The sequence below is a fragment of the Struthio camelus genome, chromosome 3 (assembly GCF_040807025.1).
Source record: "Struthio camelus isolate bStrCam1 chromosome 3, bStrCam1.hap1, whole genome shotgun sequence".
In the NCBI taxonomy this organism is placed as follows: domain Eukaryota; kingdom Metazoa; phylum Chordata; class Aves; order Struthioniformes; family Struthionidae; genus Struthio; species Struthio camelus.
This window is the reverse complement of record NC_090944.1, coordinates 90,267,096-90,282,074: the sequence shown is the minus strand read 5'-3', so window position 1 is coordinate 90,282,074 and position 14,979 is coordinate 90,267,096. Positions and strand designations below refer to the sequence as shown.

General features: G+C 42.8%; 1 protein-coding gene across 2 annotated transcripts; it reads left to right on the top strand.

Annotated features, from left to right (window-relative positions):
• Positions 1 to 248: 248 nt before the first annotated feature.
• NTPCR (nucleoside-triphosphatase, cancer-related) lies at positions 249 to 14,513 on the top strand. Of its 2 annotated transcripts, none has more exons than XM_068939015.1 (5): positions 249 to 418; positions 2,838 to 3,000; positions 4,170 to 4,266; positions 7,560 to 7,769; positions 13,131 to 14,513. In XM_068939015.1, the coding sequence occupies exons 1-5, from the start codon at positions 385 to 387 to the stop codon at positions 13,197 to 13,199; spliced, it is 573 nt and encodes a 190-aa protein (XP_068795116.1). In that variant the 5' UTR covers positions 249 to 384; the 3' UTR covers positions 13,200 to 14,513. The 2 variants fall into 2 exon arrangements, with proteins under 2 accessions (XP_068795116.1, XP_068795117.1); XM_068939016.1 differs by having other exon boundaries at positions 250 to 418; positions 2,892 to 3,000.
• The last annotated feature ends 466 nt before the right edge of the window (positions 14,514 to 14,979 follow it).

The following is a 14,979-nucleotide window of genomic DNA, read 5'->3' as shown; positions in this document are numbered from 1 at the left end:
CCTGACTGGCCCGAGCGCCGCGCCCGCCGCAGGCGCGCGGGAACCCCTCCTGTGAGGGCCGGATGACTAAAATCGCAAGCTTCCCGCCGCGATCCAAATCGCCGGGACCGGCCTCCGAGCCACCCCAAGCGCGACCACAACCACCCGCCGCCTCTGCCGCGCGCCGCCATTTTAGAGGCGGGGAGGGCGGGCGGGCGGCGGGGCCGCGCTCTGCTGGAGCCGCGGGCCGGGAGCGGGGCAGCGGGCGGCGCCCAGCGGCTGCCCCGGCGGCGGCAGCGCGGAGCCCGCTGGGCCCGGGGCGGAGGCGGAGCGAGGGCGGTGGCGGTGGCGGTGGCGCGGCGCTGCCGGGGAGGGGGGAGCGGGGAGCGGGCCGCGCAGGCCGCCATGTCCAAGCACGTTTTCCTCACGGGACCCCCAGGTAACGGGGCTGCCCGGCCCGCCGGGGGCGAGGCGGGGGGCGGGGGGGAGGCTGCCCCGGGGCAGTCAAGGCGCTTGGCGGCGGCGGGGGCTGCAGCTCGCCGCTGCTCTCCTCGGCGCGTGTGGCCGGTCTGGGTGGGAGCTGTTGGGTCCCTGAGTCTCCTCACGCGTCAGGGTCCGTTTCTGGTCCTGGTTTAATGCCGTGTCGTACACGTTTCCAGGTGCTGCCGCTTTGTCCCTGCGTCCTGCCCTGCAGCGGGAAAAGTTCCCGGATGACTAATCCCCCTTCGGTTAAACCGCGGTCATTAGTAATTGTCTTAGCGCTCATCCTTTCTCTACCTTAACGCTAGTGATTTGGCGCTTCCCACCTAAATAGCGCACAGTTACGGGGTTTCCCCGGGCGGGCAGGCTTTGGACTGGCGGGAGAGGGTGGTTTGTCACAGCAGGACAAATCCCACTGCTGTGGAGATCGCGTAGGTTATAGCGTCGAGCTGTGAGGTTAATAAATAAACCAGCTGTTGTGATGGCAGAGCTTGCTGTCGAGCCCTGGAAATAAGGCAAGGGGCCTAATTCTCCTTTTTGTGAACCTTCTGCAGCTATTTATCTTGTCTGGAATTAACTTAAAATGCTCCTAGGTTCGTGTAGTAGTGTGTTACACGTGCGTGTTGCTCGCCTCTTTTTTTGCATCCACTTGGGAAAAAAGAAGAAGGCGGTTGTCTGGGGAGCGTAGGGGTTAGGCCTGCTTAGGCCTCCTCTGTGTTCGGTTTAACTGAAATTGAATGCACCGTTTTAATTAGGTATGTGTTCAATTTTAAGCCTTCTTACGCTTCGTTTGAATCACTTTACCTTATTTTGGCCGTGGATGGAATGAAGGTAACCAAATTAGAGATCTCAGATCTACTTAGCTAAATTAGTATAAATTCCCTTGTAGAGGGTTTTTTTTTTTTTTAAGGCCTTGGAAAGATGGTAGGTAGTGGTGGTGACGATGCCACATTTATCACTTTATTGTTATTCAAACACCAAGAATCCCTTTGGCTTCAGTTATGAAAAATTACCTTAACAGTTTGACTAGATGCCCCTGAAGCCACAGAAAACTTTACTGTTGGTATTGCCTGTTAAGAAAATACTTCCTAAATCACTTTAAACCCTGAGAGAGGAATGAGGTACGTGCATCTTGAAAAAGATTTCTGTCAGCCTCTTTAGGCACCTTACATTTGGCCTATGCTCCTTGTCTCCAGGAATTTAAGGCTATATTCTGCAAGATATTTTCTGTCTTATGAGGCTGTGCCTTTTTTTTTTTTTTTGGACAAGAATGAGATGGATGAATTGATAACGCTGGAATTTGTGAGAGGAGATAAAGTTGAGCTTAAAAGGAGATTGTTAAGGGATGTACTTGTACAATGCAAAGGAAAGGAATAGCTCCTTTGTGGGAACAGAGGTGTTTGGAAGCTGGCCAGCATTCACATAGTAGAAGGTCCATCAAACAAACGCCAAAGGAGGCATCAGATAGGGAGGACTTTAAGGATCTGTCTTAGGGTAGGAGAAGGGATTATAGGATCATAGGGTAATTCATGCGGGATGGGACATCAGGAGGGCTAAAGCAGGGTCAGCTGTGAGGTCAGGCCAGGTTGCTCAGGGCTTCATCCTCTCTGGTCTTGAAAACCCCTGAGTATGGAAACTGCACCACTTCTCTAGGCCACTTGTTCCAGTGCGGGATTGTCCTCATGGTGGATGAGGTTTTCCGCATATCTAGTCAAAACGTTTCTTGTTTCAATTATCATATGTTAGAAGCCTGTTCCTGTTGCTGGAGATATTTTTTTGACATGTAGGACCTAATTATATTGAGGATATGGAGTTCTTTTCATTTCTAGGGCATCAGTAGGGGTTCAATGTGCTTAATGCCTTTGGAAGGTAGGCTCATTGTAATTGCAGTCAGTTTTGACCTAATGATCTAAAAAGGGAATGAATTCAGCTATGTTCTTCAACAGGAGTGAAGCTGTGATAGAAAGGGAGGCCCATCAGTCTAACTTCCAGTTAGCTTGGATATCAGTTATATAACAGCTTGGCTCTTAAGCTAGGCTAATCGTTCTTGTTCTCACCTGTGCTGCAGCAAGCTTTGTGGCCTGCCCAGAGCTCAGCGCTATCTAAGCGAACGAGTTCAGTGCTGGCCGGGGATGTTTGTACCATTCTCTTGTGACTTCACTGTAGACATACTGAAAGGCTAGTAAACTGTTATGGTGTTAGTATAAAATGTATTTTAAAAGGTGCTTTTATTCTTTCCTTTCTTACCATTTAAAGAAAAATTTGCAGACTTAGAAAGTAACCTGTGTTTCTGCTAAATCATTGCCATGGTGTTTAAAAACGGGCTTTTAGTGTAAAAGTTTAATATTGTATGCTTTTTGCTTCCTCGTTATTTTTAGGGGTTGGAAAGACTACTTTGATCCAGAAAGTTACTCAGGCTCTAAAATCCACAGGGGTCCCCATTGATGGATTTTACACAGAGGAAGTCCGAGAAGGTGGCAGGAGAACAGGATTTGATGTTGTCACTCTGTCTGGAAAACGAGGACCTTTATCTAGAGTCAGGTACTGATGTTTAATTGCTATAAGAGAGAGGCTTGTTGTTCTAGGCTTGTCCTCCAGTTTGTCAGCAAGTTAAATGTTCCTCCATAAGGTAGTATCTTGCACGCTTACAGCTTTCGTGGTCAAGTTCTTTGTACAGTTCTCCTGTCCTGGCTGACACCTATATTGTATGTGTAGGCACTTGCTCTGCTGCACACTGAAACTTTGGAAATGTGCTCCAGGGCGTTCTCCCTTGCTGCTCATTTTACATATGATACACGGGAAGCACTGCTGAGCCCTTGTTCTTATAAAGGCTCTTGGCTCTTAAAAAGAGCCAAGTCTTCTTAGGACACAGTGAGTAGCTTGTAGTAGGCAGAACTGTTTCTCTTTAAAAAAAAAAAAAAATGCTAGGAGGAAAATTATTTGTTTCCTTTGGCTAACGTAAGGGAACAGAAGCTGAAAATCAAGGGAAATTTCATATAACGTTATTTTAATGAGCCACTGTCTGGCCCACAAATCCCACAAGTGAGTTTTAAGCAAATGAGGGGTTTAGAGCCCTGTTAAGAGGTCTAAAGTGCAGAGGGGCTCACAGTCACTCTTGATTCTATTGAGTTAGCTTTCCATGCTTCCTCCAAACCTGGTCCAGAGATTTGTCACATGCGGCATTTGCACCTCATTCAGACATAGCTGACCTGACTGACTGGTTTACATACTGCCAGTGGAGGGAGTTCGGTTAGGATAGTGTGATGCAGCACAGGCACACTGTCCAAATATTTTCCCAAGACTGTTTAAAGGTTTTGCATGCATGCTGAGTCTGGGCTACTGCAGTGATGCTGCTTTCAGTGTCACATGACCTAATTTAAAGTTGGCTCATATACCTGCATGAACTGCAGGCATGTATTTTGATCTCAGTGTAAACTTCCCTTCTAGCTTTTTTCCTTTGGTACAATGTTCAAATTTAAGCTTACCTAGTACAAAAGTAGCTTATGGTATATTTATCATCAAAAAGTATGCTATCTGCAGTATGACTTAATGTATGGTTTGTAGATTTTCTTTTCTTTTCTTAGAAGAATTAAGGGGAATTTGACTTACTAGGATAACAGTTTTTGTAAATTCACTTTGATTGACTGCAGTAAACTCTCACTAAATTCATGTTACTTACGGGGAATTGTTTGTCTCTCTTTAAAATTCAGTTCTGATTCTTCTACTTCAAGACGTGAATGTCGGGTTGGGCAATATGTTGTAGACGTTGTTTCCTTTGAGCAGCTGGTTCTTCCTTTGCTGAGAAATGTGAGTATTACATTAAAGCTGCTGAAAGATGGGGGCTCTGTGATGAGCTGTGTTATTAGACAGCCCTTGTAGGCCTTAGTTTTTGACAGTAATAAATGACCTGTTTCTTGGGTTTGACTGATTCTGATTGACTGCAGGGAGTTGAAGGGACAAAACTAGCTTGTCCTCTTGTGCTTGTTGTGGTGTTTGAGAGCCCACTTTCCCTTGTCGTTCTTGAGCTGGCATCCTCCTGTGAGCAGGCCCTCTTCAGAGTGAGAGACGGGCAATAGGAAGCCGCCGTTTTGCGTATTGGAAGACAAATATGAAATGTGCAGCTGGCTTTACCCATACAAAACTGGGAGGTGTCAGTGGGTCCAGGAAAAAGGATTTTGCTGCTGTTCCTTCTCTTAAAACCTTTTTTCCGCTCTTACACTGCTGCCTGTCTTCTTCCGGTAGAAACAGCATTTCTTTCTTGAATCCAGGAATTATTTTTCATTACCACTGTATAAGTACCTGCAGACTGTTATGTTTTAATAGCTAATAGCATTCTGATGATTTGAAATTCAGCCTGCAGCACAAGGAGTGCTCTCTCTGTGACAGTAGAGGGACCCTTTTTTTATTTTAGGTTATTGTTTTTTCTTTCTGAATACTGTGAGCTCAAGGCGTGTTCCATGAGTTAAAGTTTGCTAGCAACATTAGATTAAAGAATCTCACAACCACCTAGTAGTATAAGTTGGGGTCCCGTTTTACAGTTTCTATTTCCAGGCACATACAGGCTAATACAGACACTATTTCCTCATAAAACTTTTATTAGAGACAACAGCTGGCTGTTGTACAGTGAATTGGTTTGATATATCTGATATGATCCCTTCCTTTCCACACAGCCTTTCTCTTTCCTGTCCTTCCCCTCACATGCTATTGCAATAGTGCAAGAGGTATTATGATTTTTTTCCTTCTCTTTTTTTCTCCCTCTTGCCCACCCTAACATTTCCCCTCTCCAAAATCAAACAAGAACAGATCCGATGTTGGCATGGAACATCTTACAAACTGTGCAGCGGCTGCTGAGTTGTACTACTAGAAAAATGCTATTGTGATTTTCTATAATGACAAAGCTCAAGGGGCCAAGGAGTAAGGAACTCCTTAATGAACTTTGAAAGAACAAGTTAAAAAAGAGGTGCAGGGAGCAAAAAGGAGGCTGAAGATCTGATCCTCGTTTTTTGCCAAGGAGTGGAAAAGTCCAAGAGTAGGGAAGCAAAGGTTTGGGGGCAGGAGGGAAAGGGGATATGAATAGAATGGGAGAAATATATGTATGTGTGTGTGTGTGTATATTTTAATGTTTAATTTCAAAGTAACTTATTTTCTATATTAGTAAATAGACTGATAGTTTAAATAAACAACAAAGTCTTCATGAAGCTAGGATATACACCTGGGCTATCTTCTGAATCCTTGTACTGCTGCATTGAGTTATGTGAAGTCCAATAGAGACCTTGGTAGTAGAGGGTGTTAGTAGTGGTCAATTGTGTTTGACCGTTCTCACTGAAAGCACTCTGAATTGATTTGGTGAGTACACGGTCATGCATGTTAGGTGGTACAAAATGGGAGAGGAGGATGGTGAGAGAGAGGAAGAGCACAGACCTGCAGTGAGAAGAGAGAAATCAAGAATTAAGGCAGGAGAACCATGGATATGGTCTGGTTTGATCAGAGAGCAGCCAGGAGAAGGCATGTGCCATTTAGTCTTAGGGACAGCCCTGGCTCTTAAGGCTTGGATATCATTGACTCCAGTGAGAACAGGAATGGATCCTGGAGTGGATGGTCTCTTAAGCTCTGGAAACTTTACCAGGCAAGACTAAGGATTATTTTCAAAGCAAAAAGTTCTGTTTCTCAATGTGCGAGCTAGTGACTGGTGTTGGCATTTTATTTTACTGATCTATGAAAGGATTTTAGATAAAATAGCTACCCAGCAGGGACTTGACTTGAAAGGCTTTTAGGATGCATGTTATGAAGGTTTTCCACTTTCCCAGAAGCAAATACTTTGTCTTCACAAGGGAAAACATTAAATTTTTTTTTCTTTAGGTTCCGTATAGTACGGCTGGTATCAGTATTTATTCGTGGATTTATAGTGGTATTTTGACTTGAGTTGATTTGCTGCTCACATCTGTAAATAATGGAGTGCAATTCTCAGCCTCTTTCCTCCCCAAAGAGGGTGGGTAGTGCACTTCCTTTTCAGTTGAATAGTTCCTCTGCTTGCCAAGTTGTCTTGCCCCCAGTGGTGGTTACCTCTGTTCTCTCCTAGACTTTCCTGCTGCTCACCAGTCTGCAGCACAGTACTGTTTGATACAGTGTTCACTTCATGAAAAAAGCAAACCAAACACAACTATGGTTAATCTTTAATATGGTGCATATGCTACGATTCAGAGGAATGACTAGTTCTATAGAATAAGCTATATGAGAATGGAATGAAAGAAAGATGATTGTTCTGATGTGAGGGAGAGGAAAACCTGGAAAAAAGCTAGCTGTTCTGAGAGAAATACTATATTTGACCTTTCCACTTTTTCTATTTTGTTTTCTGTTTGGGATTTCCTCTTGTTTTTTGGGTTGTGTGTGTGGTTTTTGTTTGTTTGTTTTTTCCCCAGTTCTAGCGACTCTCTATTTCAATGTTCCTCTGCCTTGCTTGCTTTGCTGTAAAATTCCAGTCGCAAATCTGATGTTCAGGTTAATTTTGTGGCAACAGCCAAAGCTGTAGATGAGACAGAAAAGGAAGGGACAACGTGAAGGAGTATGTTCTTGTTTATGGCAATGTCAGCATTCCTCTGTTTACACCTTGGCTACTGACTTGCTGTTTTACCTTGGACAAACTGCTTTGACCTCTTGAAACCTTGTCATGATGCTGCAGGTAGTGGAGCCAGCGCTAAAGTTCCTGGGACCAGCCTGGGTTTGTTCGCTTTTGCAAGGGTTAGCGCATGCCCTAGTTTGCAGCTTTAGGGCTCGGCTAACACAATCAGGACTGCTTCCATTTGATACTGAGAAGATAACTTGCTGTGCTGAATTCAAGCATGAACTTTATATATGGGACAATATCTCCACATGTATCAACATGCAATAAAATTCCTAATCTTTCTAAAAATCTTTGCTGAAATAGAACTGGCAGGTTTAGAAGTCTTTCAGTCACCAACAGCAGTTTTGGCTCTGCCGGTCCCCCCAGTGTTACAGTTGAATTGGTTTCTTTCAGAAGTATCTTTTTTTTCCTATTAGAATAGAACAAACAACTGAAATAATTTCTAACTTCAGTGTTTTTTTGATGTATTTTTCCACAGGTAAATCTTAGCAGTGATGCAGAGAAAAAAATTTGCGTCATAGATGAGATTGGTAAAATGGAACTCTTCAGCCAGTCTTTTATTCAAGCTGTTCGTCAAACGCTGACTGGTTCAGGGACTGTGATACTTGGAACTATTCCAATACCTAAGGGAAAGCCACTGGATCTTGTTGAAGAAATAAGAAGTAGAAAAGATGTTAAAGTGTTCAATGTAAGTAGTATTAAATATCCTTAAAGAGCCTTCTGTTCTAGGTTGCTGGTTTGTATTTGGCTCTGTTTAAAAACTAATTGTTGCTACCACTGGATAGCTGTGGGTAGCTCGTATTAAATTATAATTTTGTAGTTTCCATCCAGTTCTTAATGGGCAGGTGTTCAGCTTACTAAAAAAAAAAAAAAAAATCACAGTTGGCATTTACTGTAGCAGTTTTACACAGCTGGCTTTGCTTGTGAGGGGCTGTAGAAGTAATGATACGGTTGTTTTTAAAGTTTTTCTTGCTGTGGTATTATTGCCACATAAGTATTCATTATTCCAGAGAGTTAAATCTTTTAAAGTACAGTCAGATTTTTGTGCTGACTGGCTTGCAGAAATATTACTAGTAATCATATGCAAGAGGGAAAAAAAGGCAGCAATAGAGTTTGCAGGAACGATTACTGGAAGAAAGACACTTGTAAATGGAGTGTGCTTTCTCTGGAGTCACTGAACCAATTTTGCAATTTATTATGTTATTTTTACAGACATAGTTTTCAGAATATTAGAGCCTCAAAGTGCGTTTCTGATCATCTAGAGAGAAGTTCTCAAAACCTCGCCCCAACAAAACATAGCTTGTTCACAGCAGTACGAGCTTTAGATTTGCTCAATATCTGTAAGTGTCCTGGAAGCTTTACAAAAACAGGCTAAATATTGCTCACATCCCTTTAGTTTATTTTTCTGCTCAGTGTCTACTATTTCTAGTAGAGAACAAAGCTGTATATCCCAAACTGAATTTTGCGTCTCTGTAAACTACATATGCAGTAAGAGGGAGTTGCACATCCTGGCTTGTTAGTACGGGTAATATGCTTTAAAGCAGTGTACTGTTGCAGCCTGCTCTTTAGCTGAAGCAGGTCAGAGTGAGAATGCCTACTTTGTTGTGATCCAAGTGAACAAGGAAGGAAAAGACAATCTCTCAACAGTTTTATACTGAATGGTCTTATTTACTGCAGACAAAGCAGTCTCCTACTTTTTTTTTTCTTTTCAAAGTGAGATTTGCAAAACTGCGGTCCTCAGAAAAACCCATTCAGCTTCCCTTTAGTCAGTGGCCTCATCATTGTCTTATTCTGTTTTTTAAATTCAGTGTCTGTTCAACTAAGTGCTGAAGCAATCTCGAGAGAAGATCGCTTCCCCTGTGTATACGTTCGACTCGCACCTTTTCCTTCAGAGATTAAAACCCACTTTTCCAGTCTCCGAGCTGATCTGTGTTAGCTGTCAGGCTACTGAACAGGACATGCATGTGGATGTGAATTTTGTATGACTCGCTTAACAGCGGTACAGCTGGGGGAGAGGGAATGGAGAATGCCTCACTGAAAGCAACACTGTGGCTTGGTGCTTAGGATGCACTCATGGCAAGGCAATAGTGTGCGTTTGGTCCCCTTGGGTCCCTCAGGGAGCACTAGAAAAGAGCGTTTGGCTTATCAAGAGAGCTTCTGAGGCTGCCGCGATCACTTCACATCATATGATGTTCTGAGGTCATGTGCTGCTCAACCCTCGGGTGATAGGTGTGTCAGGCTGCCAATACCTGTTTCTTAAATACAAACAACAGCCAGCTGAAGTCTTTCTGTTGATTTCACTGCGGCAGTGGTTGCAGGCTGCTCTAGCTCACTTTGCTAAAAAGTGAGCTATATTATCTCTGCTGCGGAGATTAGGATATTTCTTTGTTTAGCTATAGAGAGTTCTCCGAGTCCTTTAGCCGAAAGCATGGGTGTGAAATGTGTGACAGATTGCAGTAATTCCCAGGTGGCAGAGACCCGCTCTGCTGAAGCGTTGTATAGGAGAGCATCTGTCTCGCCTGCTCCTGTGACACTATGTGCTCTTTCCCAGCTAGTTAAAACGTGTGCATGAGTAGGAATAGAAGTGGCCTTCAGGGAGTCAGATGTGCTGAAGTGTCTGTAGAGGCTGCTGTAAAGTGGCTGAAGTAAATACTGCATCACTACCTATGTTCTTGCACGGCTGTGGCATGGGGAGAACGTGGAGTGCTTAAATAGTTCATGATTAGTCATTTCTTGCCAACTTTTATGATGCCTGGAAGCATGCAGAGGTAACAGCCACATTCCAAAAAAGTTCTGCCTGCTTTGTCGCTTACTATGGAATTAAGTTGCAGTCAAGTAACTTAGCAGAATTCTCTGATCCTTCTGTTAGTGTCACAAGAGCAGTTCTGATGTTTGATGCTAAGTGCACAGAGACAGCTGTTTCGGGTTTTACAGTCCCTTCTGTCTTGAAAGTATATTCAGTTGGTATAAATGGGCCCAGATGGCCTAAAAGCAGTTGAGGATTTGCTCCCAAATGTTTAATTTATTACCTTTAGAGCACTTAACGATAGGAACTCTGATTTTTAACACACTTTTTCCATCGTTGCCCAGTTTCATTTTGCTGAGAACGAAACATTTCAGTAAAAGTGCGAGGGCTCTTTTTGCACTGCCTGGGTCTGTGTAGTTTTGCAGATGTGGTGTCTTAAATAGGCTCAGATTATCCTTAGCAGCTGGCACTTATTCATTTTCTCCCATGTTTCCATCTATTAGTTTTGCTTCCATGAAACCCATCGGTGAAGTTTGCTTGTGTGTGCTTTTTAAGAAAGAAAATAAGCAATTAAATGCATCACAATCCTGGCAGATCTTACTGTAGGATAGAGGGATGCCCTCCATTACAGGGAAGTAGAAAGTTGATGCCCGACAGCTGGTGTCATACTGAGCAGGAACCAGAATCTAGTGCTGGGCACAAAATGGTGCCTCTTCTGTCACAAGCAGTTCACTCTCTTGCAGTGACACTCAGGGACCTTCACTTCTGCTTGTGTCATATTGTCCATGACACATGTTCTTACAGTAAAATACAAATTGAATGTAACAGAAAGGATATCTATTCTGGACAGAGGTACATGTGACCTATGGACTACTCTCTCTGAAAGATGACCTTTTGTGGAATCCCTACCTACCAAAGTTCTTTCCGTCTTTCACGGTTTTATCTGTCTTGGAGCAAAACATTGTTTTTTGGCTTCATTTTTTTGGTATACTTACCTACTATTTGGTTTTGTGGCATCTGGTAATTATTCAAGTCCTATCGGTATTGAATCTCGTAAAACAGGAGGTCTTAGACAGAAAATCATTAAGGTCAAATGCTTGAGATGTTGTTGATGCAGCTGTGTCAGCTTATTTTGATAAGTGTCGGGAAATATGGATTTATTCTTCCAATTCTTTCCCCTCTTTCTTCTTCCAAAGAAGAAAAGGTTCTAGTTGAACAGACTGCAAGTGTTTTTTTTTTTTATTTGAAAGTGCTTGAGGCTTTGAGGGGAAAATAACTTTTGTTCTCTACTCTTGCCTGTCTGGAGTCTTGGTGGTACTTCCCTCTAGATTATCTAAACGCTTAGTAAAAGCAGCATCTACAGATATTTCCAGCTCACCAGCTAAAAATCTACCCATCTGTTTGTATATTCAGGGCAGTTATTGGTAGGTTTGTTCTGTCTGAGAAGGCTGCCTGCACACAATGTCCTTCCTCATTGCTTAAGAGGAGACTGCTGTCTATCAAGCAGCCTTGGAAAGAAGTTGTGAAAAATTCCCAGCGGTGGGCACCTTCTCTCTGATGCTCTCTCTGGACTTCTGGCACGTAGGTGTGGAAGAGGGACAGATAGAATGTAATATTGCTTTTGTTGGCTGTGAGACAGTGGGAAAAGCTATTAAATGCTCAGAAGGTCCTTTGAAATTCAGGATATCAGGGCACTTGCTGTAAGATTTAGCGTTTGGCTCCTTTATGCCTTCTGTATCTTGGGAGTCCTACAACAGCTTTCCTGAAGAGCAATTCCATCTTCTATTGTCTTGGTCTTTGTTATTGCAGATTTTTCTGTTTATCTTATAATGGTCTTGGAACGCTACTCAGTAAAAACAGTGACCCTTTCAGGCAGAACTTCTCCCTCCTTCCCCCGTAGCGTTTTTCATGTCACCTTTTTGGCACTCCCATGTTGCTGTGCTCTCTTGAATTCAAGTGATACAGACATGAGTCTCTTCAGGTTTACAGTGTTGGTTTCCAGGATTTGGATAGGATGTCTGTGACTGTAAGTAGCAATAGGTGCCTAGGGCCAAATTCCTTAGGTAGGACTGTCACTAATTTGTTTACAATTGAAAAATGAAGACTTTCTCTGGTTGAGTGTTAACTGTAGTACCGGAAGGGAAACAAATCCGTGTGCTGAGATTTTAAATGCAGCTACAGGGGACGCAGTGAAACCTTCCTGGTGGAAAGTTTTATCCCGTGCATACCGTGTTGTCTCATCTCCTTCCTCTTCAAGCAGCATTTCTCAAACTTTGCCAAAAATATGAGCACCCTTACTTTTTTTTTTTTTTTTTCCGGCTCCTGTCGTCTTTGTGTGGCTCCTTCCTGCCCTCTCTGCAGGGATTTGAGCAGTGGGGAGAATTTCTGAAGCTTCCTAAATGAAGCCTTTGCTGACGCTTCACAACTGCCTTTTAACCCTTTCACCGTGCCAGCCCCTGTCTCTAGGCTTTGGTTGAGTTAAGAATGCTGCGGTCAGGCGCACAGTACTGTGGGCCCTGCAGCAGATCCAGTCCCCGATGAAGGGGAGTAATCCTCTCCCCCCGCTCCATCTCTGTGCTGTGTTGCTGCTGCACCCAGGAGCTGAGCTCGCTAGCCTAGCTTGGCATTTTACAGTAATCTGCAGGTGCTGCAATGCAGATGGGCCTGGCTAAAGGCAGGACACTGGGCTGTCTGGATTTTTACACGTAGTGGTGTTAAAGCCCAGCATTTCCATAGACTGTTAACTAAAGGCACGCCACACTATACTACAAAAGCCCCCCCAGCTGTTTCAAGTAGTCTTATTTTTCTTTCAAGATATGCTTCTCCTGTGATGATAAGATTTCTCGGAATACACAGTTGCATTGTCAAGCATTGAATTTTTCACTGAAGGTGTGTTTGACTAGATACGTCATGCTAATAAATATAATCCTTTCAAGTACTGAAGGCAATAAGAATTCCTCTGTAATAGAAAATGATATTTGTTAATTCAAAAGGATTTTAGTAATGATGAAAGTACATGGTGGTTCTTCGAGTGATTTTTGTTAGTTATGCAAGCATTGAATAATACTATGAAATACCATGGGTGATGAAATCAAAAAGATCACTGAATATTCAATTACGTATGCAGGTTTCTAGATTTAGCTTATTGTGTTCTCAGTAACAGGAGAAGGCAGGTGTTTGAAGCTCCAGGGTCCTCCACTGAGAAAGAAATGCATTTGACTCTCTGCTTTGTTTGTTTTGAAGTAAGCCATGATATGGGGTTTATTTATCAAATCACATCAGTTTTAATTTCTCTTTCTCTAGGTTAATAAGGAAAATAGAAATGGCGTTTTGCAAGACATCTTGGCAGCTGTGGAATCCTGTAGAAAATGAAGACCTTTTTGTTGCCTGTAAACACTAAGCTTTTATTTTTACAGAATACTACGTTTTGCAGATATTTTAGAGTCTGTCCTTCCTGTGTAAGCCACTGGATGCTTTACTGAACCCTCCAGGGTAAGCAAGGTAAAGCTGGTAATACTTTAAAATGTGAAAATGAGATAGTGGGAACAAGAGTTTATTCAGTTCACAAGGCTATCCGAAAATTGAACAGACCTTTAACTATCATCAAATTCCTTTAGTTAACATCAAATTCCAGCCTGAGCATTTGAAAGTTAGGTGGTCTGACTCGAGTTGCACCGTGTGAAAGCAATTAACTGTCAAACATACTGGAGCTATGTCTGACAGGAATCTTAATCCTTCAGCATGTGACATGGACTGTTCTGTCTTGAGAGCAGTTTGATGTGGGTAAAGTCCCACCGAGTAATGTGCATTGAGGATTGCACAGGACTAAACTGGAGCTTAGTCCTACTCTGATGGAACAGAAGTGTACCCAGAAAGTGTATGTGCTCTGCCTGCTTTATGTCTCTGTTAACTCCGACCTGGTTTAGATGCATCAAAAGAGTGTCTTTCAGCATGGGTGCTGATGGTTCATGAGATGGAAGGCATAACTTGATTTTTTTTTTTTCTTGCACCTCTTCCCTAATTGCAGTATAGGAAGGGTCACCCAAAATTGCAAGCAAATTTACTGTACTCCCAAGTGGAATTTACAAGATTCTACTTAAGAAGGGAAAATAACCAGCTCCACCTTCTTTTTAAGTGGCCCAGACAATAGTGGATAAAAATGTTGTATTTTTGTGTTTATTTTGAAGTTTCTGATGGCAATCCTGCTTCTCATCCCCCCTTTAAAGAAGGAGGAAAAAAAAAAAGTCACGGAAGCATAGTCAAATCATGACATATGTTTTTCATGCAGAGTTTAATAGGTCAGGATAGACTTAAGTCTGCATTTGTCTATATAGGTTTTGCAATCGATTATGATTTATTGATACTCTTTTTGTTTGTTGTTTTCCTTCTTCATTTCTGTGCATGCTTCGTGGTTAATGATGGAATAAGAAGTGTTTGAGAGTATTAGACAATGTGTTTCCCTAGGAGGTTTGCAAATGTGTTCAGGAAAAGTGCTACCACTTAATCAGTTTTGCATGTTGTGAAAACAGAATTCCCTCCCAGGTGCACACTTGTTCATTGTATGATTTATAGTCAACTCTAGCAGTAAAAAGATGTTAAGAATTCAATCTTTTCTGTTCTTAACTTTTTTCTGTTCAGTTCAACAACTGTTAAAATGAGCACAGTATTTAAAGGCAGTTTCAAACATCCATTTAGTTATTTATTTCTGTGCAAACGGGCATCAAAAGTTCTGTGGTTCTAGATGGGACAGACATTTTTACAGGTGCTCTGGGAACAGGTGGGAGCATTCTTACTCTTCCCCATATTCAGAATGAGGGTCTTGTGCAAACGTTGTCCTTCCACAGACAGTAGGAGGTACACAGGATAGCCCTATTCCCCAGCTGCCCCATTATGTTACCATTCTGCCCAGTTCTGTTTGGATGACAGTGTTTTACTTCGTCGTATTTGGGGTTTAGAGAATTCCTCCCAGCATTCCCCTCCTTCGGGAGCATGCAGCTCCTGGCCGCTGTTCTCAAAATAAGACTGTGCCCTGAAGGTATAGTTAATCCCTTAATTGCTGTTTGCAGCTTATTCTGTGTTAGACGTGAAGCATGGATATCTCCGAATTCCTACTGTAATGGATTGGTACTGAGAAATGCAACCTTTGTGAAAG

Coding starts and splice junctions, on each gene's coding strand:
- NTPCR (XM_068939015.1), top strand. CDS start 385: ATGTCCAAGCACGTTTTCCTCACGGGACCCCCAG. Junction 3,001..4,169: donor GGACCTTTATCTAGAGTCAG/GTACTGATGTTT, acceptor TTTAAAATTCAG/TTCTGATTCTTCTACTTCAA. Junction 4,267..7,559: donor TTCTTCCTTTGCTGAGAAAT/GTGAGTATTACA, acceptor ATTTTTCCACAG/GTAAATCTTAGCAGTGATGC.